We start from the raw sequence: 27,609 nt of genomic DNA, 5'->3' as shown, positions 1-27,609 counted from the left end.
CCCGATATTATAAGGGTATTTTGGGTTTTTTATTTATGCTTTATTTATGTACTTTTGAACAAGGGTAGGATTGTAATTTAGGCTGTGACACTGTTCACATGAATAGTGTCGTGAATAGTATCGTGAACAGTGTTTCCCTTTGTAATTTCTATTATTATTATTATTATAAATAGAGAGCTTGACTGATCTCATTGATCATTCAAGCCATTCACGAAATTCCTGTTTTGTTAACATGGCATCAGAGCCAAATACACTCTGATCTAGGTTTTCAAAACCCACCTCCCTCCCTTTGATTTTTTTCTCCTTCCCTCCATCGAGCTTCTTCCCTTCTTCTTTCTTCCTTTCTTTTGGTTCTTCTTCTCCCATTAGGGCAGCACTACTGAGGTGATCGTAATGATCTAGCTGGTGCCCCAATATACCTCCTTTTTTATGCCTCTTTTTTGGATCGAGTGGAGCTGAAGCACTGTCTACGATTTGAAGATTCCTTTTTTTTTTTGGAGATCAGGCCTCTACATCTGCTTCGGCTGCATCTTCTATTGTGGGATCTTTATTTGATATTGTTCTCACCCTATTCACTTCATCAGTTGGTTGAAGACCCGACCCCTTATCGATCTCTCTTCTCGGGGTTTTGAAAAAACCACGACATTAATCGATCTTGGGGTTGGGCTGCTGGTTCCTCTGCATCTGATTGGCACCCTTCTTGCCTTCATTCGACATCATTCCCACCTACATATCCGAGATTTTTGCTCCAATACAGCCCTTTTCTATTGGGGTCGATTCCAGAATTTTTTGGATATTTTTGGCTGTTCTCTTCCTTGAAGATTGGTTAGCTTGCAATGACTGGTTCAGATTCTTCTTCGGCCTCTTCGGCATTGATGGCCAGCCCGGACTGATTTTCTTCCCCTTGCTGCCCCAATCAAACTTGATGGCTCTAACTACCGAAGTGGTCTCGGTCTACCTATTTGTGATGGCTGGCCGTGGCCTCACCGGCCATCTTCTTGGGACAACAACTAAACCAAGTGGAAGAGGGTTCTCGGCTACACAAGTGGTTATCGAATGATGCGATGGTGATGTCCTACTTGATCCATTCTATGCAAGGGGATGTCTCGGACAATTTTCTTCACTGGACACCGCCCATACTATCTGGAATGGTGCCAAAGAGACTTATGGTCGCACGGGGAATGATGCACGGGTCTATGAGATTAGAAAGAAGGCTAATGCCACTACCCAACAGAGCTCTCTGTCTCCAAATACTATGCTGCCCTCAAGAACATGTGGCGCAATTAGATCATTACTCCACTATCACCCTCTCTGCTACTAATCTGGCTGCCTATCACAAACACGTTGACAAAATACGTGTCTATGATTTTTGATTTGGACTAAATATGGAGTTTGATCCTATTCGGTGCAAGTACTTGGGCAGTCCCCTTTTCCATCCCTAGAACAGGCCTTTGCCTTGGTTCATAATGAGGAATCTCGTCGGGCTGCTATCTGCATTCCTCTCATGTTGATCGCTCCGCCTTGCAAGTTGCTTCAGACTCCTTCTCTACCACTACGATGGTGGTACTGCTGTCCCTAAAGGTCTGTCTGTGTGAACAACAGCAATGAGGCTCTATCATACTAAGGCTCAATCTTGGAAGCTCCATGGGAAGCCTGCTGATTTTGAGGAAAAGAAAGCCCGTGGGAAGTTTAAGCCCAAGGCTCATATGGCTGATTCTCCTACTCTTTGCTGCTGCTGCCCCTTCATCGACATTGGGCTTACTCGGGATGAGCTCCTAGCTTTCCGTCGCATGCTACAGGCCTCTTCATGCTTCCACTACAAAGATCTACACGCTGCCCCTCCTGGTTCTAATTTTGCCTCGGTACTCCATCGATGAGTCCGTGTGCATCGGCCGTATCCAGCCTTGGATTATAGATTCCGGTGCACTGACACACGATCGGCTCCTCCCATGTATTTCATCTTTGTTCTCCATCTTCGCAAAGACAAGTGTTCGAGTAGCTAATGGTTCCCTTTCTCCTATTAATGGGAAGAGTTCCATACGCTGCTCCCTACCCTTTCATTAAAATCTGTTTTGCATGTTCCGTCCTTTTCTACCAAACTTCTCTCTTATTAGTAGTCTAACTAGAGATCCGAACGCAACCGACTTTTTTCCCTTCTCATTGTGTCATACAGGATCTGGAGACGGGCGTACGATTGGGGGTGGTAAGATGCGGGGTGGTCTCTACTTACTTGACCGGTCAGCCTTCTACTTTGCATTCGGCTTCCTCTAACTCATTATTTGATCCACCTCGTCCCCGACCTTCATCTCTGGACCTGCCGACTTGGTCATCCATCCCTTAGTACTTTGCTGCTTTTGTTTCGAGCTTGATTAAGCATTGTAATAGGAATGAGTTTTTATGTGAGGCTTATGTTTTGGCCAAACAGACTGTTCCATTATTCTTCATTAAATAAAAGAAGTGAGTTTCCTTTTGCTTTGGTTCATTCGATGTGTGGGGCCTGCCCGTTGTACTTCCCTTTCTGGTCATCGATGGTTTGTCTCGTTTATTGATTGTTATACTCGTGCCACTGGGTGTACATGATGAGCCATAAAAATGAGGTCTTCCAATGTTTTCGATTATTTCATCGTATGGTTCGGACCAATTCAATGCCACCTTGCGCATTTTACGCAGCTGATAGTGGCAGAGAGTACATGGAGGGTCGGTTCCAACTTTATTTGGTCTGACATGGTATTGTCCATCGGACACGTGTTGACACACTTGCCGAATGGGGTTCTTTGAAAAGAAAAATAGACATCTCCTTGAGGTAGCCAGTCCATTATGTTTGCACGGTTCCTTCTACTTGGGGTGATGCCATTCTTACACGTGCTTATATCATCAATCGTGTGCTACCGTGTCCTTGATGATCGTTCCCGTTGATCTCCTCCAGGGTTCCTCCTCTTTTGTGGTTCCCCCAAAGTTTTGGTTGTGTTGGCTATGTCCGCAATCATCATCCTCATAGGAAATTTGATCCACGGAGCATTCGGTGTATTTTTCTGGCTATTCGACCGAAAGGATACAAGTGTTACCATCCACCTTCTCGTCGTACTTTTGTCTCCATGGATATTGTCTTCCATGAGTCCTTGTCATATTATTCCCGACACCTCTTCGGGGGAGCAGGATCGGGGTTTTGAAGATGTGTCTGCTATTCTTCCGGCTTTTATTCGGGGGAGCCCTCTGTAACTTCAGCTCCTATAGTGGCTCTTATTCGGGGGAGCGTAGACCCGTCCAAATGCCTGTTGATAAGGTATATACCCGGAGCGCACAGACAAGTTGAGACTACCACCACCACCATACCACCTCCACAATCGCTGCACTTGATCCGATCCGCACCTACTACATCATCCGGTAAGGATCCTTCCTTGACTTACCTATCGCTGTTCGTAAAGGCGTTAGGTCATGCACCCAACACCCCATCTCCAATGTTGTTTCCTATGATGCTTTATCTCCTTCCTATCGTGCATTTGTTTCTTCTCTTTCCTCTGTTTCTATTCCTCGAAATGGCAGGGAGGCGATTGCAGATCCAAAGTGGAAAGCACCATGATGGAAGAAATGACGGCCTTACTTAAAAATGAGACATGGGAGCTAGTTGTTCTTCCTTCGGGTAAGAAACTAGTCGGGTGCAAATGGGTATTTGTTGTCAGCGAGAAGCCGGATGGAACAGTGGATCGATATAAAGCCGAGGCTTGTGGCCGAGGCTTCACTCGGACTTATGGGATCGACTACCAGGAGACATTTGCCCCTGTTGCAAAGTTGAACACTGCTCGGGTCTTCTTGTCTTGTCTGTCAACTTTGGGGACCTACGATAGTTGGATGTAAAAATGCATTTCTTCATGGGGAGTTGGAAGAGGAGGTTTATATGGATGTTCCTCCGGTTTTCTCGACAAGACCCATGGGAAAGTTTGTAGGCTCAAAAGGGCACTCTATGGGTTGAAGCAATCTCTACGGGCATGGTTTGGTAGGTTTCATAAAGCCATGGTCTCTGTGGATACAAACAGAGTCATGCTGATCACACTGCTCATCAAGAGAAAGGGAGAAAAGGTCACTCTTCTCATAGTTTATGTTGATGATATAGTTGTGATCGTAATGATGAGATGAAGTTTCTCACCGAAGGCTTTCTTGGGACGGGAATTTGACATAAAAGATATAGGACAGCTAAGATATTTTCTTGCGATTGAAGTTGCCCGTTCTCCAAAAGGCATCTTTCTCTCCCGAGAAAGTATGTTCTAGATTTACTATCGAGATTGGTTTGCTTGGTTGTCATCCTTGTGACACTCCCTTGGAAGCTACTAGCTGTCTGCAAGAGAAGGGTGGTGAACCTGTTGATAAGGGCAGATATCAACGATTGGTGGGCAAGCTAATTTATCTCTCCCACACCAAACCAGATATTGCCATTGCTATGAGTCTTGTGAGCTAGTTCATGCATGATCCTTATTCCACTCACATGGTCGCTTGTTCTTCGTATTCTCCATTACTTGAAGTCGGCTCCAGAAAGGGGATCCTTTTGTCTCCTCATGACCATCTTCGCATTGAGGCTTACAGAGATCTTTGGACGGGTGGTAACCCCGACAGAAATCTACCTCCGGCTATTGTACTTTTGTTGGAGGAAATCTAGTCACATGGCGGAGTAAAAGCAAAATGTTGTGGCAAGATCTAGTCTTGAAGCTGAATTCCGTGCTATTGCTCGGGGCATATGTGAGTTCTGTGGCTTGAGTTTACTCCTTGATATTCGTGGTTCTGTTCATCTTCCAATGATGTTGTCTTGTGACAACAAAGTAGCAATTAGCATTGCCCACAATCCAGCAGCATGACCGTACCAAACATGTGGAGATTGGAGACATTTCATCAAGGAGAAGTTAGAGAGTGGGCAGATTTGTATTCCTTTTGTGAAGTCCGGAGATCAACTCGGCTGATGTCTTCACCAAAGGGTTGAGTGGGAAGTTATTTTATCCTAGTCTAGTCAAGTTGGGCATGTGTGATATCTATGCCCCAACTTGAGGGGGAGTGTTGAGATGTGTTACCCAATATTATGAGGGTATTTTGGGTTTTTTATTTATGCTTTATTTATGTACTTTTGAACAAGGGTAGGATTGTAATTTGGGCTGCGACACTGTTCACGTAAACAGTATCGTGAACAGTGCCGTGAATAGTATCGTGAACAGTGTTTCCCTTTGTAATCTCTTTTATTATTATTATTATAAATAAAGAGCTTGACTGATCTCATTGATCATTCAAGCCATTCACGAAATTCCTGTTTTGTTAACACCTATGATGTGTGGTGTCATGATGAATAATGCAGTTAATCGGTGATGTCATATTTGAACTATCTCCATTTAGAAGTTCACAAATATACTCATCCCATCTCCTCACAATGTCTTCAGCCTTTACCAACACTCTTCCATCCTCTCCTTTTATACATCTCACTTGGTCGAATTTCTACTCTTCTTTTCTCTCATTTTAGCTATTTTATAAATAGCTTTTTCCCGTTCCTTTGTGTTTAGATTAATATAGAGCTCGTCATATTTCCTCGCCCTAGCCATCCCCACCATCTTCCTAGCCTCGTTTCTGGCTTCATTATACCGCATTTAATTTTCTGTTTCTTTAGTCCGTTGCCATATCTTAAACCTCTCTTTCTTGGTCTAGATGGCTGTTTGGACCTCCTCATCCCACCACCAAGTCTCCTTAGGAACCGGACGCCTACCCTCTGCTTCCCCTAACACTTGTTTGGCCACCTTCTTAATACAAGTCATCATTTCGTTCCACATCACGTTGGTGTCTCCCTCAAAGTTCCAGTTTCCTTGTTTAACCATATTTTCAGTAAATGTGCCTAGGGGACTCCCCTTTTAGTCACCACCACCTTATCTTTAGGTACATAGGTTCCCTCCTCCTACGCTTTTGCACTGAGGCTCATATCCAAGACCACCAGTATATGTTAGGTGGCTAGACTCTCCCTAGGAATAACCTTACAATCCTTACACAACAATCTGTCTGCCCTTCTAGTTAGGAAGAAATCTATTGGACTGGTATGAATCCCACTTTTGTAGGTAACTAAGTGTTCTTCTTTTTTTCAAAGAAGGTGTTCACAATGGATAGATCATATGCTACTGCAAAGTCTAGGATTGAGGTCCGCTCCTCATTCCTCTCCCCAACTCCGAAACTTCCATGTACACCTTCATAGCCTCTACAATCGCTCCCAACATGGCCGTTCAGGTCACCTCCAATAATAGTCGTTTCATCTTGGCCAGAACCCTGCAGTAACTCATCCAAGTGGTCCCAAAATTGGCTCTTACTACACTCATCCAGTCCTATCTGGGGAGTGTAAGCGCAAACTCCGACACTAGTTTGATGGATGTAATCCTATCTCCCAATCTTTTGACCTCTACAACATCTTTCTTTAGATCATTATCCATTGTTATCCCCACTCAGTTTCTATTACTTTGGTCTCCTGAATACCTAAGTTTGAAGTCATCCAACATTTTAGCTTTGTTACCCTTCCATCTAGTCTCTTGGATACAAGCTATATTGATCCTTCGTCTCCTCATAACATCTATCAACTCCAAGCTCTTACTTATTAAGGATCTAATGTTTCAGGAAGCCAATCTAATCCTATGTTTCTTGGCTGGCAAAATTCCTGTTACTTGCCCTTGCCTACTTATCACCGCATCCAAGCGTTGATGCGGCGCGTCGCATACGGGAACACCTTGGCCAGGAAAGGACGAGAAGACATGATAACAAGAAAAGAATAGTAAATCAGAAAACAAGAGGATCCATGCAAAAAGGTGATTTACTGAATAAATAAAGTGCCAGCTGCTGACCTGACGCACCACTATAAGAAAATAGATATATAGTAGATAAGAATATACAAAAGGGCACTTAATGCATTTAAAGACACTCACACCGCCGGAAAAAGGTGCATAAACAATCAAAGCAAAATATCGGGATGGTACGACAGTGCATTGAACTAAACAAATAATATAGGGAAGTGTAAACATGTTCAGACCCAAGAATAAACATGTGATTCATTCAACCTCAACACCTAAGAATAGAAGCACGACACACTAGATACAAGCCAATATACAAAAGCAATCTAAACAATTCCACCAAGTGTCAGTATCTTGCAACGCATGCAGTCCAAATTTCAAAAGACAAGTTTCACTAGGTAAACGGCAGTATAGGAATTTCAAGTTGAACACAGTAGCAAAAGTGAAGACGAGGGGAGAAATTAGGCTTAGGTCTACTATCTTGCTGCAATAAAATAAATAAATAAAAAGAGTAACAATGAATAAGCACAAACTAAATCAGTACTAATAAGCAACGAAGTAAAACAGTATGACAATAAATGATTTCTGTAAACTAAAAGTGTTTCGAAGCACCTATCAACTCAGCACCGAATACTGCAGGTAAATCAAAACTGACCAGCAAAAGATAAGCAAAATATAGCAAACAAAGTCAAGAACAAGGCACAGGTAACATAAGGAAAAGGATAGAAAAATCCCTTACAGAATGGAGATCATCAATCCCCAACCACAGTCAGCGATGAACTCTAGAAGAGACTATACACAAGTTCCTCTGATGAATGCTGGTAAGCAGGTTCTGGTCCTGGGCTCTAGTGCTGCAAAGTTGACCGACAGGGGTAGGAATGGGAGGAAGGTAACGGCAGGGACTGGGATAGCAGGTTCTGGTCTATGGCCCTAGTGCCCAAGTGCGGCAAATTGGTTGATGGTGGGTATAGATAGAGTCGTTGTTGGGATTGGGTATAGGCAAAACGAGGTGTAAATCATGGATTTATGGACAGGAGGTTTGGAGGACTGCACACCTTATCAGGTTTATTGGGAATTTTCCTTTCAGGTTTGATTGTTAATGAGGATTAAATCCACTTAAAGTAAGTTTCAGAAAACTATTATTTGTCGTTTGTGGATCACTTGGATAAATGCAGTAATTCGTGTAAAAAGGATATTTTATAGTTATAGTCAATTAATACATAATCTGTCCAAAAACAGTTACTTATTAATCGTGCTAAACCAGAATCGCAGACAAGGCTAACAGTCCAGATTTGAATGCAGATTGATATTAAAAAAATCACAGATTCCTAAGCTCTTCCACACTTATATTGGGACCTCATCTGGGCCTAGTGCCTTGCCTACTTTCATCCTCCTTAAAGCTTCTTTATTTTAGACACCCTAATCTTTCGTACATATGTGTGACATGTGGTGTCTTGATGGGTAATGCAGTCTTCCGGGACATTATTGCTTTGAATTTCTTTATTTACTAGGCTGTAGAAATAATCTTTCCATCTCTCCTTAATGTTCTCATCCCTTATTAGTATTTTACCATCTTCACTGTTTATACATCTAACAGAGTTGAGATCTCTATTCTTCCTTTCCCTCATTTTAGCTATCATATAAATAGCTTTCCACCCCTTCTTTTGTGCTCAGATTGTTATAAAGATCTTCATATTTTTGCCCTTGTTTTTCCCAAAATCTTATTAGCTTCATCTCTGGCAAATTTATACCTTTTTAGATGCTCAATGTCCTTAGTCCTTTGCCATGTCTTAAAACTAGATTTCTTAGTCTTAATGACTGCTTGGACCTCATCATCCCACCACCATGTCTCCCTAGAGGAATGATGCTTTCCTTTCGATTCGCTCAAGACATCTTTAGCACCTTCTTAATACAAGTAGTCATCTCGTTCCACATCGTATTAGTGTCTCCCTCAAAGTCCCACTTTTCTTGTTTGACCACTTTATCAGTAATTGATTTCAATGTATCTCCTTGTAAGCTCTACCATCTTATCCTAGGGCAAATAACCTCACATTTCTTACGATTCTGCGTAATGAGGCACATATCCATGACCACTAATCTATGTTTTGTGGTTCGGTTCTCCCCTGGTATAACCTTACAATCCTTCACACTCTATCGGATCTTCTAGTTAGGAAGAAATCAATTTGGCTATTATGATACCCACTTTGAAGATAAATAATTGTTCCTCTTTCTTTTCAAAGTAAGCGTTTACAATGGATAATCATAAGCTACAACAAGATCTAAAACTGAGATACCATCATTCCTCTCTCCAAAACCATATCCTCCATGTACACCTTCATAGCCTTTACGATCTCTCCCAACATGTCCATTCAGATCACCCCTTGTAATATTTCCCTTGACTAAAACCTTTCACTAATCCATCCATATGTTCCCAAAATTGTAAGTTACTACTTTCATCCCATCCTACTTTGGGTGCGTAAGCGCTAATTGTATTGACAACCTCTTTCTCGAACACAAGCTTAATGATATAATCCTATAACCAAATATTTTAAAATCCACCACATCATTCTTTAAATCTTTATCCACTATTATGTCTACTCCACTTCCATTACTTTTATCCCCGTATACTGAAGTTTAAAGTTGTCCAACTCCTTAGATTTTTTACCCTTCCATCTAGTCTCTTGAATACAGTCTATGATAATCCATCTATCAATTTTAGACTCCTACCAATTAAAGATTGTAGCGCATCGCTTATTCTGGCAGGGAATGCCCTAGGATAACATTTATAATATGCGGTTCTGGAAAAATCCACGTTAAATGGGTAGGCTTTATTTATTTATTTATTTATTTTTTTGTGCCGACTGTCGACCTGACGCACAAACCCTCCTTTATCCAGACTTGTGACCGGCAGCAAACACTGGCGGAGTTACTACATGGTAAATGAATACATGTTAGGAATTTTAGGGTTTCTGTGGTTTTTTTCTCTCATCCTGTCGAAGCTTACAAAATGGGTTGAAATTTTGATCATTTTCGATCGAAATGTTGAATTCGTAACACTGCTTTGTATCCTTTTTCTGAGACAAAACTGAAATTTCAAAGCGAGACCGTAATGCCAGAATTTTGGTTGAAAACTGGTATGCCTATATTGTTGATCCCTGCTTCGTTTGTAGGCTTCTCGAAATCAAAATATTTTGTGAAATTTCGGTCAAAACATGCTTGGGTTCGCATAGGGCCTTCTTGGCATAGTTGTCAAGGTGATTAGGTGACCCAAGGCGTTGGAGGGGCACCTAGGCAATCCAAGGAGTCCTAGGCATTGCCTAGGCGTGCAGTAAATGACAATGTGAAATATAAAAATGGCAATTTTATATAATTAAGTTTATATGCAACATAGAAGTCATATCAATGCAATATGATATAATTATGCCAGTAATGGCTTAATATGAGAAAATCAACATATAATATAAGCATATTTATTTGGAAAAAAAAGCAATAAATATAAATCATAGTAAACTCGTGAGATACCAACTAGGCATGCTATTGCCTTGGACCCAAGAAAGAGCCTGGATGCCTAGGCGATGCCTTGACAACTATACTTCTTGGCCTGCCTGTAGAGAAGAATTTTGGCACTTTGTTACAACAGTGTTTTTAGAGTATTCTTATATTGTTTATGTGATTAGTTTAGCTAGTGAGAACCTTGTTGATGTGTTAACTTTGGTCTTTCAGCTGACAGTTTGACTTTTATATATTGTGTTTCAGCGTGAATGGCCTGCAAATCAAATAGAAAATGGTACTCAACATCATCGGCATATACCAGAAACTTTCTTTGTGAGCGGCATCAAGCAGCGGTTGCTTTCATTTATTTTTCGTGGAATATGGAATGAGGAAAAGGATCATACAATGGTTGGTTACTGAATTCTCTAATCCAGTTTCCTTTTGTGCCTTGGTATAAGCAAATCATTGGTCTTTAACATACTAGCGTATGCAAAAGAAAAGTTGGTCTTTTATCAAATTCCTCTCCTTTCCCCCTTCTCTCTCTTTCACTCTAATGTAATATGTACATAATGGATGCTGATGGAAATACATCGAAATGCTGGAAAAATGAGATAACAATAAAAGACTTAGGAAGCACATAGAGATTAGTTGTTTTAGTTCTTATATAGCTACAGGTAATGGAGGGTAGCGTGGGAAATACACAGGCACCTGCTCTAGCTAGCGATATTAAGTACTTGGTTTTGACTGATCAATTCATATTCCATATGAAATTTTCTTCATTAGATACAATCCAGTCTACCTGATGCAGGAGCTCCAAATAACAAGATCTTATATTAGAGAATGCTCTAGATCCAAGGGATAATGGCTGAAATTTTCAGGTCTAGTAAAGGGCATAAAACTGAGATGGAATATATAGGATAGGATGGTAGCATACCCTGGAGATCTGATTAGGCAGATCAGTAATATTGGACAATCAAGTAACAGTAGGGCAGGGTAGTGGTAGAACCAAATCAAATTACAAAACTCAGATTTTGGGAGTTAATTATGTATTGAAAATAGGTCTGCAACATAACAGAAGTCAGAACCAAGATCAATATGATATTATCAACAATATACTCCCTACCAATTTCAGAAAATAGGTCTAAAGCTGCAGAAAATTTAGCACAGGGTCAGAATAGGGAGAAATCTAATAGCAGCAGATAGGACCTGAAATTTGGATCGAGTGGTCGTCTCACAGAGTATAAGGCTCGATCAAAATATGGGAGAAAGTTGATGGCTAGATTGAGCAGGGGAGTAATGGAGCAGAATTAGAAGGTTGGAACAAAATTAGAAACTAACAGGATTTTGAGTGTCTGAGCTTACTTAGAGGGGATTGGTTGAAGAACACAAGCATGAGTCAGCCTCCCGGGTTTCCCACCGCAAGGAGTCAAGTGGATCGAACACCAGCCCCTTCCTCCTTAGATCATACAAGGAATCTCCATGGGAGAGCAAACAAGCAGCAACGGCCATGTTTTCTTAGACAAATTGTGGGCTTAGCCTGCCTCCTTGGGTTGCTTTTATAGATAATAATAGAGAAGAGCAGCAAGGGACCAAAATTAGAAGGTTCCCAAGTAGGAAACTCTAACCGGCCCCCCTTTGCTGGAAGCATGGAAAGAGATCTCGGTCGAAACCAACCGAAACCACCGAGATATCTCGGTTTCTCAAGAAACCAAGATGAGTTAAGATGGGAGTTTAAAAAGTACAGGGTTTCGGTTGGTTTTCACCAGTTTCGACTTATTTCGACATGTTTTGACCGAATTTTGGCCATATTTCGCTAGTTTCGACATGAATACCCATATAAGTGTCACTTAACCCCATCGAAACTTGAGGAAACCTGGCTGGAAACCAAGACATGCACTTATTTATGCCTAATATCTTTTAAATAAAAACATGCACTTAAGATATTATTCATAAATAAGCAAATTCCCCCTATTTGAATCCAATTGTTGAATTCTGTGAATCTGGCTTGTCAATGAGACAGAGGCCATACCTTTATTTATAACTTCAGAATATTACAAATGTGGAATGATTGACTCAATCCTTATCTAGCTACACATTTAACATGTGCATAATGAACCTAGACACTATAGGTACAAGGACAATATTACCCTTGAACCCATATTACAACACTCCCCCTCGAGTTGGTGCATACATGTCAAACATACCCAACTTGCTTATTATAGGATAAAACAACTTGCTACTAAGTCCCTTGGTAAGAATATCTGCCAACTGCTCGTCAGATTTGATGAATGGAATACAAATCACTCCTTGTTCCAATTTTTCTTTGATAAAATGCCGGTTTATCTCAAAATGTTGGACCCAGTTGTGAGCAATGCTAATCGCTGACTTGCCATCACAATAGAGTCGCATAGGGAGGTCAGCCCTTAGATCCAAATCTTGAAGAAGACCCTTGAGTCAGAGAAGTTCACATATATCTTGTGCCATAGCTCTAAACTCAGCTTCAGCGCTAGATCGAGCCACCACTCCAACAAAGGTGCAATATCCGGACGTTGATTTTCTATCATCAGGGCTGCCAGCCCAATCTGCATCAGTAAAAGCTTCAATCCGGAGGTGACGATGTGGAGAATATAAAACTCCTTTTCAGGAGAGGACTTTAAGTACCGCAGTATCTTATATGTTGCTCTCAATTCTCCATGCAAGAAGGCATTCTTCACATTAAGTTGTTGGAGTTCCCATCCTCTGTTGACAACATAAGAAATGATGACTCTCACTATATTCATCTTTGCCACTGGAGCAAATGTATCTTGATAGTCAATTCCCTGGGTTTGAGTGAACCCTTTTGCAAGCAGTCGTGCTTTGTACCTTTCTACAGAACCATATGATTTGTGCTTCACGATGAAGACCCACTTGCAGCCAACAGGTTTCTTTCCTGGTGGAGGAACAACCAAGTCCCAAGTCTTATTTTTCTCAAGGGCACGCATTTCTTCATTCATTGCGTCCTTCAATTTCTGTTCAACTATTGCTTCCTGCCAAGTGTTAGGAATAGTAACAGAAGAGAACAAAGATACAAAGGCATGAAATGGAGGAGTTAGAGAATTATATGATACAAAGTTGGAAATTGGATTTTGTGTACAACTCCATTTTGGTTTTTCACGCCCTCGAGTATCCACAGGGCGACCATGAAGCTTCCAACATCGGTCCTTGGGGTGTTATTCCTTCCCACAGTGATCGCATTTAATAGGAGGGCGATCCCCAGATGTCCAATCACCAGTAACAGGTCGAGAAGAGTTCCCTTAGGAAGAGGTTTGAGAACCAGACACAAGGGCCGATTGTTCTTGAGTAGCCGGAGTTACCATGGCTGTATGCCGACTGTCTTCAGCAGAAAGAATCGCATAGGCCTGCTCAAGGGTGGGAAGGAGTTCACGATTCAGAATATTGGCGCGGATTTGATCAAACTCAATATTGAGGCCAGCCAAGAAGTCAAACAGGCGCAAACCATTGTCCACTTCCGGAAAGCATGCATCAATGGCATAGTTTGCGAATAAGGCATGGTTCAAAATTCGATATTTCGCAAATATCGCTTAATTTCGTATATCTCGAGCTTACCGAGATGCGAAATCAGGTCGAATGAAAAAATACCATATTTCGTCGATATCTCGTGAGATATCGTGAGATATCGACGATATCTCGTGAGATATCGATGATATCTCGATATCTCGTGAGATATCGGCGAAATATGGTATTTTGGCTTAAAGTGTCACGTGAAGGGGGCTTTAATACAATATTTCGCAGATTTCGGTCCATATTTCGACCGAGAGCTGCATTTGCTAAGGAATTTCAGTCTTTTGCCTATTCTTCCACTCTTCCAAGCTCTCATCCAACACTCTAGCCATCGTTCAAGCACATTGTTGTCGGATTTTCGCCGGTAAACTCATCGGAGGGTCATCTAAGCTCATCATCCAAGCCTTTTCCACTATTTAAGGTAAATTCTATTCCTCTAAAACTATTTTTTTGAAAAGACTATGTACAAATTTTGTTGGATGGTGATGATATTAATATATGTTAGACAATGGAGGCCGATCTATAGCCTCACGGTGTCGAAATTTTTTTCCATATGTATTTTTTTTTTTAATTTTCTGGTTTTAAAAATCATTTTCCTACAATTAAAATAGGAAATAATTAGGGGTAATATGACTTAGATGGTAATGAATTAAATATATGTTAGACACCAATGGCCGATCTACGGCTTCACGTGTCGGATTTATTTTTCTCGCTCTTAAATAATTATTTTAATTTTCGCACAAACCACTCCATTGGCATCGAATTATGGTGCATCACAACCTTACGGTGGATATGGATATGGATCATCATCATATGGGCGCTTTAGTGGGTAGGGACTATGACTACTACCCCACCCCGTGGACATACCGATCATCTTTTGTAGATAACATCTTTGATACCCTAATGCGGACCTAGCTACCAACCTCACCACCATACATGCGCCAATGCCATCGCCTCTCGCCGGGCGCCAACATCATATCACAAGGATCATCTTCTTCACTGATCGATCGATTGGTAACCCTAGTTTATATCCTAGGATAGGTTACCTACAAGATGTTGATGATTCCATTTACTTGACACTTGTGGATGACTACACTCATTTCTTCTCCGATTCTATACCGTGGTCCACATATGTCCTTCAAACAGAGAGCAATGGACGCTCGACTCCAAGAGGCATGAGTAGGATTGATCCAGGGAGGCACAACAACTACTATTAGCGCTTAGCACTTGTAATTTGTAACTTAAGTTGTGATTTCTTTGATCTATGAACTTGTGAGTGTGACTTGCAGAGTTGCGAGTCTTGTGACTTACTAACTTTGACACTTAGTGTATCGCTTTAAGGCTTTAAGCGAGTTATTGAATATTATGGAGTTTATGAGAATCATGGCACTCATCAATGTGTATTGGCTTTAACTTGATATGTGATGAAGTTAAATACTATTATTAAATATTAACTCGCCTAATCTATGTGTATTTAACTATTTATACATTAGGGTCGCGACCGTATGTCAATCAAGGGTGCAAGCCCAAACACCAATTTGAATTCACATTTTTACAATTTTATGGTTTAAATGTGTTTATTAAGCTTAAATAAGGTCTGTCCATGAAGTTTCGTGCCTAGATATGGCCAAATACCCCCGAGATGGACCCCCAAATATTGCAGAAAAATGCAATATTTCGGCATATTGCGATATCTCGGATATTTCGGATATCTCGGTAGGCCGAGATACCGATATATCGCGAGATATAGTACTATGAGTGAAGGTGCCCCAAAAATCCAATTGCTTCCACATAGTGCATATTTTATTGGAATATTAGGAGAGGGACAACTCCAACTGCTTGGAAGAGTGGATCTTCTGACGGAGCTCATTGCATTGGGCAGCATTCCCAACCTGAGAATAGGTGTCCTGGGCTGTTTTCCAGATTTTTACTTTCGTATCAAGAAGGTACCGCTGACAATTTCTTGGTCCATGGAATTAACCAAATAGGACTTCAACAAGAAATTAAAATTCATCCATCGATCCTATGTGGGACCAGCCTCTATAGGCCTGACAGTGGTGCCTGTTATGTAGTTAGAGAGACCATGGGAACCAATCGCGAACAAGCAAGCGCAAGACCACAAGAGCTAGTTATTGCCATTCAGCTTGATAAGATTCACCGGGAGCAGAATAAACTCACGTTGTGACGAACCATCAAGACCAGATGCAACAGAGGTGACCTCGGAATTGTCAGGCATAGTGGTTGGATAAAAAAAAATCACAGGAATAGAAGAAAGAAAACCTCCAAAAAAAAAAAAAAATCAGATCATAGAGAGGTTAAAAAGGGCCCTTGGTGGGAGTCAACTCACCACCAAGGGTGGAAAAAGGAGGACGGCAAAGCCGGAGAGGCCTCCTGCGAGAAAAAAGAGAAAGGCCGAGAGGCTTGTTGGGGCTGGGAGGTGGTGGCAGAAGCCTAGAGGAGTTGGCGAAGGCTATGGTGGTGGCGGAAGGCTGGTGGAAGAGTGGTAGTGGCGGCGGAAGGTTGGCGGTGGTTGGTTTAGAACACAATCACGAGAGAAAGAAAAAACTTCATTGCCCATATTCCCGGAGTTTTGGCTTTGATACCATGTTGAATTCCGTGAATCTGGCTTGTCTATGAGACAGAGGCCATACCTTTATTTATAACTTCAGAATATTACAAATATGGAGTGATTGACTCAATCCTTATCTAGCTACACATTTAACATGTGCATAATGAGCCTAGACAGTATAGGTACAAGGATAATAGTACCAAACATAATTACCCTTGAACCCATATTAAAACACCAATAAAAAATTGTTAAAAAATCAAATTACAAATGGATAAAAAGTCAACCCCCCAGTTCAAGAACAAAATTGGATTTTCGGCGGTAGGTGAAATTTTCTACTTTCTAATGCAGGGTTTTTTTCTCTAATCTAAAATTTCATAAATCTTTTTTTTTTTGTTGGGTAAATAAATAAATTCATTACCAAAGGGAAGAAGAAAAGAATTACAGGAGACCCCAAAAAGGGGGAAGGAAAAGACAGCCAGCCAAAGCCTTAGCTAAGGGAGGCTGAAGCAACAAAAGAAACATTTGTAAGACCCTAGGAATCAACAATGAGCTTGTTCCTTGGGATATCGGAACACTGAGAAGGATGAACAAGCGATAACTTTGCACTAATTTCAAAGGAGATGGAATCCCAAATCTTCTTGAAAGATTGAGAATTGGAGGTCCATTTCCTGATATTGCGCTCCATCCAAATATGGTTGAGAGTTGCACAGAAAGCCATCTTCCAGACGTAGTCATAGAGAGAGGAGCCGGCAAAGGTCTTGTCAATCCAGACCCATTCACGGGAGAAAGGGAGAATTCTTCTCTGGGAGGGCCAGCATTTGATAAGAATGCCTTTCCAGATTGCATTGGTGGTAGGGCACTCAAAGAAAAGATGGTTCGAGTCTTCATCATTGTTCCAAAAAAGGCAGCAAGGAGAGGGCATCGGGATCTAACGGCTATGGAGAAAGGCTTAGAGTAGGGAGGCAGTTGTTGAAGACTCTCCAGGCAGTGAAGCAATGTCGGGGAATGTGATGCTTTAACTAAAGAAGCTTTTGCAAGGGGACCAAAGGGCCTTTCAAACGAACAAAGTTTTAAGCTACTTTGGAAGAGAAGGAGCAAGAACTGTTTGGGGACCAAGAAACACAGTCTCCTCTTGCCACTGGCCTTCGGATAATGGACGGGAGGTCATTCCAAATAGGAGCAAGGGCAAGGACAGAGGTGGGGGGAGCCCAGCCATCATGATCAAGGACGTCAGCCACCAAGGAGAGCCTATGAAGACCCGAGGCATAAATGGATCTCGGAGTGACCAAGTGAAGAAGAATTCCCCTAGGGTGGCAATTGTCCAACCAAAGGTAAGAAGAAAGACCATCACCAATATGGGAGCGGATGCTCTGGAGGACCAGCTGACGACAAGAGAGAATTTTGCGCCAAATCCAAGAAGCATCAGATAAGGCAAAGGCAATCCAAATAGAGTTCTGGCGCAGAGGCCCCGAGTAACTCCAATCAACCCTAATGCTTTTCTTTTTTGAGGTAATCTTCCAAATAAGCTTAATGATGCCCGCTGTGTTTACTTCTTTGATTCTTCTGATGCCTAATCCTCCTTCTTTCTTAGGAAGACACACGGCAGCCCAGCTTAGAGGATGAAGATAGCGAGGGGCATCAGAACCCTTCCAGAGAAAGGAAGCCATAAGAGCTTCCATGGACTTGATTATGCAATGAGGAAGACCATAAACACCAGACTAATAAATGCGCGAAGCCTCCAAAACTGATCTAATAAGGACCAACCTGCCTGCATATGAGAGAAGCTTGCCTTTCCAAAGTTGGGGCCTTTTCTAGATCAGATCTAACATGGGGGTGCAATTGTGGGCAGTAAGACTTGCCGGAACCAAAGGGGATCCCTAAGTATTTGACTAGTAATCGGCCCTTAGAAAAACCAGCCTTCTCAAGGAAGACAGCCTTGTCTATCTCAGAAACCCCAGCAAAAAAGATAAGGGACTTGGAGGGGTTGATGGAAAGACCCGGAAGCTCGTGGAAGTGCTGAAGACAAAGCAGGATGGACTCGAGAGAGGCAACCAAGGCCTTTGAAAAAATCATCAGGTTATCTACAAAGGCCAGATGAGTAAGCTTGAGGGCTTTACACTTGGGCATAGGGGCAATGAGCTACTGATCAGTGCACAACTGAATTTCTCTAGAGAGGATTTCCAACGCTAGAGTGAACAAGTAAGGGGAGAGAGGGCAGCCTTGCCTAATCCCCACAGAAGCTCCAAAGTAACCTACCGGGCTGCCATTAACCAAAACTGAGAACTTTGGGGAAGAGATGCAGGAGCTAATCCAGTTGACAAAGATTAAGGGGAATCCCATCTTTGTCATCACTTGAGCAATGAAATCCCACCTTAGAGAATCAAAGGCATTGTGAATGTCAATCTTCAAGAGGAAAGAAGGAGAGTGGTTTTTCCCATCAAATATGGTAAAACATTGCTAAAAATCAGAAGAGCGGTAAAATATTCATTTTTTTTTTATTTCTAAAAAAATAATTTGATTCAGAGCCATTTTGACAGTATTGGTGCACACCAAATTAAGTTGGACCTGAACATAAATATAAATCAGATTTAAGCAATCTTGGATTTGTTCGAGTTCAAAAGCTTTCAAAACAAAGCTTTCCCACAAATCCAAGATTGCATTTAAATTGAAGGAGTTATGTTAAGCTTTCCAAAATATCCAAGATTGCTTATTAGATTTAAATTGAAAGAGTTATGTTCCGGTCAAACCTAATTTGGTGTGCACAGTGCGCCAATGTTGTTTAAAATCGCTCTGAATGAAAATATTTTTTTAAACATCAAAAGAAATGGATATTTTGCCGCACTTTTTGTTTTTAGCAATGTTTTACCATATTAAGATTTATGAATTTTTTGATTTGAGAAAACCCCAGCATTAGAAAGTTAAAAATTTTACCTACCGCTGAAAATCCAGTTTTTATTCTTGAACTGGGAGGGTTGACTTTTTATCCTTTTGTAATTTGATTTTCTAACTATTTTTATTGGATTCAAATAGGGAGGTATTTGCTTATTTATGAATAATATCTTAAGTAAATGAAATCATTTACTTCAATGATAGTAGGCATAAATAAGTGTCTGGCTAAATAAGTGTCTGTTCATGTTTCCAGTAAATGTCTAAGGACAATTGGCATAAATAAGTGTCTGTTCATGTTTCCAGCCAATGTCCAAGAACAATAAAAACTATCAAACTTGGGTAAAAAACCACAAGTACCATTTTAAGTGTTTTTTTTTTTTTTTTTTGTGAAAATAGTTCATGCATTGTGTTTAGAATGTCAAAAATAGGCTCATTACCAAAAAAACATTTCTGGGCCTCGAAACCACCAACTCGAGTTGGTTGGGAAAAAATCACAGGTTTTGACCAGGTTTCGACCAGTTTCAACCATATCTTAGTTTCTGGCTGGTCGAAACCTGTTCTAAACCCGAGTTTTAAAACCTTGGTTTCGACCAAAGTCGAGATTGATATAATTCGCGAGATTTCGGTGGTTTTGATCGAAATCTCGAACATTGACCCTACCAGATCTTGCTCACTATCGGGATACTTATAGGGGAATGTTTGGAGAGTTTGAGTGAATAGTTGAAAATTGTAGTTTAACAAGAGTGCTTAATGGTCTGACCTAGTGTTTGACATGCTACAGGAACATAGGATTTTTGGGTAGGATTTGTGTCACGACTCACAACCCAAACCCAGATACAGGTAAAGGGACAACCCTCACAGGCGCTAATCAAATGATCGCTAAAATCATGCGGAATCATTCAAAACAAATCATCAAATTCAAGTCTCAAACACACAATATTTAAACAATAGCCTTAAATCCCACAAAAACTCCTACTGGCGGCAGTCTAATGTTTGTCCAAACTAAAATCTCAAATTACAATGTATCAGAGTTTACCTCTCAAACTGCTCCTATTACATCCATTCAATGAAACAAAATAGTGAATAATGACAATAAATCTTCGGATCGTCCTTGAACTCTCCACCAAAAGCATACTTCCATCTCAATTCTTTGTGATGTAAAAATGGGGTGAGTTTTACAGCCCAATAAGACAGAAAATAGCAAGAATACAACACAATACCAACAAAAAAAACCAAACAACAACAACCATGCATTCACGACAATTAATTCAAACACTTTTTAAATTTCGCAAAACAACACTACTAGATAAAACACTTGATAACCCAACACATTCAATAGAACTCTGATTCGAAGTCACTTTAGGTGGTAGAGAGGAAACAGGCTGCCACCGCCCATAACACGAGAGGAAACACGACCCCCTTACAATCACTTATAGTCACTTACTGTTGTCACCCACTATGTGACTACTTATACACCATTGACAACTCATTTGTGCATAGTGGGTATGATTTCCACGGCTCCACGGAACTTCTTTGGTGGCTATGACTCTCCACCGGCACGGGGCAGTCTATTTACCCTCAAACACTTGCATCACTTACCACTCTTTAACACCCATACTTTTAAACACTCTTTAACAATCACACTTTTAAAATTACACCAAGTGAAAACACTGGTAAAAATCCACAAGTAAGGTCCAAAACCACTTCCTCAATCACCACACAGATTTCATCATCATTAGGATTTACTTACACAATCACATGGCACACTTGATCACTATGAAATCACCATACAGGCATACATCGACAAACACAATGCAAATCACTATAATTCAGCATATCATATTCAATGACAAACATTCCGCATAAAAAACAAGTCAAACATCGCACACACACACACACACACACATGTGGTGTACACTCACTATAATCCACTTACCTCAATCTGCAAAATATTTCCTTCATCCCTTCGAGCTTCAAGCCCCAAAAATCTACTCTCAACCTGCAACAATACTTCCCTTATTAATCACCTAGTCCAAACACTAGTCTAGTACCCTTCTTCCCCCAAAAGTCAACAAAAATCAACACTTCGACCTAAAAGTCAACCTTCTCAAACGAATGTCAAACTTTAAGAATCAATCCCCCAGATCATTACTTAACACCCTTCAAAAGATGAGGAAGAACAGTTGAGTAGTCTGAAAGTAAATTGAACAATTTGGTTTCAGGAAAGAATTTCCAGAAATCATTAAATCCAAGATCAGTTTAAATGCGTAGGTCAGAATGCTTCCCAAATTCAGATTGGAACTTCCCCCAAGGCAGCTCTACCATCCCTCAAAAGATGATAAAAAAACTAAGGGTCAGTTTAAAAGTTATATAGGAAATAAAAATTCTGGAATCATAATTTACAGATTTGGGAGATTTGATGTAGCACGTAAAGCATTGTCCAGAATGCCTCCAAATCAGAATTGAGTTCCCCTCTAGGGTTGTACTTCGATATCCCAAGGTTTGGATGGAATCAGATCACTGGTTTAGGTTCGACAATCAGATCAATAACAATTGAGATATGTAGTAAAACAGGGTATGCACAAGTCTCAGAATTTAACTTTTGATTAGGTCAAGATTCCCCAATTCAGTTAGAAGTCTGTCCATCATTTTCAGTTAGGAGTCAGATTAGGTCAAGATTACTCAATTCGATTAGGGTTTTGTGTGAATTCCAAGAACACAAATCAAAATTTGGTCAATGATTGATATCTTTTGTCATTGTGGATCTTTTAGGTATTACAATGGGGCAGAAATCGTATGGGAAAACCGAGAGAACAATGGGCAAGAAATCATATGGGAAGATCAAGAGAACAATGGACAAGAAATCATATGGAAAAATCAAGAGAACAATGAATAATAAATTATATATGAAAATCAAGGGAACAATGGATAATAAATCATATGGAGAACATTGGGGCAAGAAATCCAAGAGAACAATGGGTAAAAATCCAATTTGAGGAAACATATTGAATGCTTACTTGCAAGGTGGTAATGGCAATTGATAGCCAGATTAGATCTTCAAAAAGGGTTGCAGCAATAGCAGCAACTGGCAGGTATTCCCCCTTCTCTGTTCTCGTCCTCAGTTTTCTGCCCCCCCTCCCTTTTTTTGTTTTTCTGTTTACTCTCTCCTCTCTTGATCTCTTTTTCTCTCTCGTTTCTTTCTTTCTTTTTATTTTTGTTCTGTTATTCTCGATCTCTTTTTATCTCTCTCTCGCGTTATTCTCTCCCTCTCCCTATCTCTCTCGATTTCTCCCTCTCTCTACCCGATTCTAATCTCCCCCCCTTTTCTTTTTCTTTTTATTTTTATATTCAAACATAGTCTCCTATTTAATCTCTAGTTATAGGTTTACTAACAATCCCGACTCTCTTCCATCATTTAGGATTCTCCCCCTTATACATGATTTATTTGCTGGATATGGTGGGGTCCACCACTGACTTAAATCCAACAAAAAGAATATAGACAAAAGACTCCCCTTTTTTAATGCTTATAAGACTTGAACCTGTAACCCCTTAATAAATTGGTGTCTCAACCTCTAGGCTAGATGTTCATTTATTTACTAAATCCACGAATTAATTTTAAATGTAAGAACTAAAGTACTCTTTAATTTCTAAGTACCTTATTAATGTATAAGTCATCCAAAACTAGGTTACCTCTAGAATTAAGGTCTACACACAATGTTAATAAGGAAAAATATTTATGAATTTATGGATTTGCCCCTAATGTGTAAAATTACGAAAATATCCCTAAAGTGTAAAATTATAAAAAATACCCTTGAGGTGTAAAATCATGATAATACCCCTGTTTATAGATAATTAATTATTTAACAACACTTTCAGGCTTTCAAAATTCTGGGATATTACAATTTGAATCTATTGTGTTATATTCTAGGCTGATGTTGAATCGTAGTTGTCATGGCTCCAAGCAGGTTTAGATGTAAAATATGACATTTCTTTCCTTTAAGGTGTAATTTTGGGTGGCTTATATGTAAAATGAAAAAAATGTATTTCTTTTGTTGTAAATATGAGAGGCATTGTACTAAATTAAAAAAAAGATTTATCTGCTTTAAACTTAAAATTTAGCAAATGCTTCTTCCTCTTTGATGTGGTAAACATTGGAAGAGTTGGTGGTTGCAGCCGGAGTTCCAGGTACATTCCTTTTTTGTTCTGCTTCTTCCTCTATCTTCTTCTTCGCGGCAGAAGCGGTAACATCCGGCAACAGATCCAGTTTCTTCTTCTTCCTTTTCCTCTTCCTCTATCCCTCCCCCCCCTTCTCTCACTTTTCTCCATTGTTTCTTGCATGGTTCGAGAACTCGCGAGATCTCGCCAAGTTTCTCAGTTTTTCAAAATCCCGAGACAAGGCTGCCTATGAGTCTCAAAATGTCAATATCTCTCCGAGATCTCAGTTTGACATAGGAAAATGCCCATCTAGGTCCTTTATATGAGTGCCAACTCTCGAGATCTTGCTGGAAATTGTTGGTACAGACACCTATCTGTGCCAAGAACGAAGACAGATAAGACAGACACTTATTTATGCCTAATATCATTTAAGTAAATGAATTTGTATTTCATTTACTTAAGATATTATTCATAAATATGCAAATACCCCCCCCATTTGAATCCAATAAAAATAGTTAAAAAATAAAATTTCAAAAGGAAAAAAAGTCAACCCCCCAGTTCAAGAACAAAAACTGGATTTTTGGCAGTAGGTGCAATTTTCAACTTTCTAATGCTGGGGTTTTTCTGAAATCTAAAAATTCCATAAATCTTATTATGGTAAAACATTGCTAAAAACCAAAAGTGCGGTAAAATATTCATTTGTTTTGATGTCCAAAAAATTATTTTCATTCAGAGCGATTTTGATAGCATTCCCGCACCCCGAATTAAGTTTGACCGGTACATAACTCTTTCAATATAAATCAAATTTTCGCAATCTTGGACTTGTTGGAAAGCTTTGTTTTGAAACCATGTGCATGGCGATGGGTGGATGCCCGCAACCATGTGCTAGCAGATGCACAACAACTTGTGGTTCACTTGGCCATGCAGCCACGCACACAACCTTGTACAGGGACATGCAGCCATACCCACAACATTTGCACAGGGACAAGCAGCCATGCCCACAACCTTGAGTTGGGCCATGCGGCCACGCCAGCACCATGGCAGGACGAATGGTTTAATCGTCATGTGCGGCCGTGCTTGAACCCCTGCCCATAAAGAATATTTATCATACTTTAAACATTTGTTTGAAGGAGATGGGACCATAGTACTAAATCTCGCGAAATTTCGGTCAAGATCTCGAATATTTCAAGTATCTCGATCTGACCGAAACGAAACACAAGCTCGAACAAAAAAAATACAAAAACTCGGTCGAAATTTCGACCATCTCGTGATATCTCGAGACAAAATCAAAATCTCGCGAGATATCGAGATTCCTTTTTCAAAAGTAGCATTATAAATACCAAAACTCATAGTCTCGGTTGAAATTTCGACCGAGACTTAATAATCTCTGGTTTTTTTCTCCTCATTAGTCTCGGTCGTTTCTTCTCCCATACTATGACGTGGCATTCATTTGTCCTAAAGTCGGAGAACAATGCACGTCGGCTCCATTGGACTATGAGTGGGGTCGATCCTGGACGTCGGAGTAATTATTATTAGAATATTTGTAAACATTTTAGTCACTAGATGACTACTTAACTTGTATTGGACTATTGGGGATATTGTCATATTGATATCATCTTCTTAACTTGTTATTTACTTATTGTACTTAATATTCTGACTTAAGTTATGACTTATGAGTCATTCACTTTATGTTTCCAACTTCCAAGTCAATTTGCTTGTTTAAATTGCTTATTAATCATTAATTTATTATGTCCTCTAGTACTTAAAGTCTTAAACAATGTGTATGTGTAATAAACTAAGTTACACATTAGGATTCGACCGTACATTGCCAATCAATGGTGCAAATCCAAAACACCACTTTGGGTGACTATTTTTGCAATTCGAACATATAAATGTGTAGGATTTCCATGAAACTTCAGGCCTTAGCTTGGCCTAAAACCCACCGAAATGACTTACCGAAACATAACAGAAAAATGCAAAATTTCGACCGAAACACCGAAACGTAATGAGTTTTCAAACTATGGATGGGACGAAGCTTTAAATCTCGTTTTTTGTGTTTAAAAGTTTTGGAACTCAATTGTTCTATATCGTTCATTGTCTTGTTTATCTTTTGAAAAGTTGATGGGACAAAACAAAGAATTTTGGTAGATGTTAGTCCATCAAAGCCATGGGACTTTCTGCCAGCTACTTGACATGGAAATATATTATTTGGATGTTTTGGGAGATTAACAATGTTTTTTATGTTATTTTTTTTTCCCTTGAGATATTATAATGTCAAGAATTTTTGTTGCATCCTATGCTGCAACTCAGTGAGGCTTTTGATACTTCATTGAGTTCTGATTTTCAAGAGATTTGCTGATAACTGTTATGTAATCTTGTTTTATCAGAGGGTCCAATGTTTGAAGAAGAAGTTCTATTTCCATTTCCAAGATTATGTTGACTTGATCATTTCGAAGGTGGGAATTCAAATCTTGTATGTTAACCCTCGTGATTTAAAACACACTTGTTGTTTAGGGTTTCATGATGCCACTGCATGTTATATTATCTTGTTATCCCTGTCGTAGTGTGTAACCAACATTTCAAATGATAGGTACAATTCTTGGACCGGCATCATCTGCTAATCAAGTTTGGTAGTGTAGAGGGTGGGGTAAGGTTTATTTGTTCTATATCTCCTTGAGTAATTATGTTCGCCGACTTAGGGATGCATAAGCCCATAGGCATGAGGTGCCTACTTTTGCATTGCCTGAAGTCCAATTATATTGCTTCTATCAGGTGTATGCCTGAGTCAAATTAGGCACTCATTGTATGGCACGTTGTGCCTCAGGTACTAGGAGATCTTAGCTCCGTTGTGCTTCGCTTCCTTAATTACTCTTATTTCCGAGAGTAGTCTTAAGAATTTTTTCGGTTTTTAGTTCCCTGTTCCTTGATTCGAATAACTTTATATGATATTTGCAATATATCTTAATGGAATGTCGTGGCAACTCAATGTACCGCTGACACTCTAGGTATCTCGAAGTACTGATCAGCATCCTGCATTTTTTGCTGTATATAATATGGAGACAACTGAAATAATTGCATTTTATCAGGTATTTTGTTAGTCTTTGCAGATTTTATTGGTCAATATTTTGTAATGAAACTTGCAAGTCTCTCAAACATGTTACATGTATAATGTTTTTGGCCAGAATTCAGCCGATGAACTATACTACTTGTTTGAATGGTATTGTGACCACTTTCATGCGGCATCAGGAAACTTGTTATACATGAACTTCATATCGTCTCACTCCAACAGCATCCATGCTCTTGAGCAACTCAGGAATGTGAAGAGTAAAGCTAGTAGCTTCTCTCAGGTATTTTATTGTTGGAAGTTTTTAGTACTCAGTATTCCAGTCAATGTTATAGTGTTTTGCTTTTGAATACATGGTCTGTGGATAAAATGTTTATAAAGCACAATTACTATTATTTATGCGCATGTGTTCTCCCTTGAGGTGCAGTTTATTTAACCTGTGCCACTGTCTTCTGCAGTTTGTGAAGAAGATGTTGGCCTCCTTGCCTTTCAGTTGCCAGTCGCTAAGTCCTTCTCCCTATTTTGACCAATCACTTTTCCGATTTGATGAAAAGGTTTGATTTAGAACTGCAAATTTCCCTCCAATTGAGATGGATCATTATTGATAATTTTTCCTAATTGAGTGACATTTGGTGGCAAATTGTATCACCTCTGGTCATTATCCTTGACTAGGAAGTTAATTTGTAGTTATTGAAGTATCATTGTATCAATGGCCTACAAAAATTGTCATTTTTAGCTTACTTTAATGTGGAACTTGTACGACTTGTCACGGGGAACTATTAATATGTTTACATCAACCATACCCATAAATAATGTAATTGGCAGTCAGGGTTTTCTTTAAGTGTAGGCTGAGTTTGGTACTTTGGTTACTTCCTCAGAACAAATGAAAAGAAAACTAGATCAAATGAAAGAATTGAGTTTCCTACATCACCTGGTTGGCTGCTATAAAAAAATTGATGGAAAATTGTTGAGAAAAACAGTTTTATGTTGTTTGGTTGATGGGTTTCTAATCAGTTTGTGAGTTGGGGCTAAGAAAACGAAGAGAAAAGCAGAATCACAGGTAAGGAAACCTGGTCAGATTT

The 27,609-nt window shown here is 39.9% G+C and overlaps 1 protein-coding gene across 1 annotated transcript in view; it reads left to right on the top strand.

Annotated features, from left to right (window-relative positions):
- Window positions 1-27,287, top strand: part of LOC122647645 (light-mediated development protein DET1) — a 58,877-nt gene extending 31,590 nt beyond the window's left edge. The window contains exons 5-10 of the mRNA XM_043841004.1: window positions 10,568-10,697; window positions 25,851-25,919; window positions 26,054-26,110; window positions 26,469-26,549; window positions 26,646-26,810; window positions 26,986-27,287. Coding sequence (XP_043696939.1) covers window positions 10,568-10,697; window positions 25,851-25,919; window positions 26,054-26,110; window positions 26,469-26,549; window positions 26,646-26,810; window positions 26,986-27,087 — 604 coding nt within the window. The 3' untranslated portion in view covers window positions 27,088-27,287. The remainder of the gene's footprint in view (window positions 1-10,567; window positions 10,698-25,850; window positions 25,920-26,053; window positions 26,111-26,468; window positions 26,550-26,645; window positions 26,811-26,985) is intronic.
- Window positions 27,288-27,609: the final 322 nt, after the last annotated feature.

The sequence above is a fragment of the Telopea speciosissima genome, unplaced genomic scaffold (genome assembly GCF_018873765.1).
Source record: "Telopea speciosissima isolate NSW1024214 ecotype Mountain lineage unplaced genomic scaffold, Tspe_v1 Tspe_v1.0105, whole genome shotgun sequence".
Taxonomy (NCBI): Eukaryota; Viridiplantae; Streptophyta; class Magnoliopsida; order Proteales; family Proteaceae; genus Telopea; species Telopea speciosissima.
This window is presented reverse-complemented; position numbering and strand designations above follow the sequence as displayed.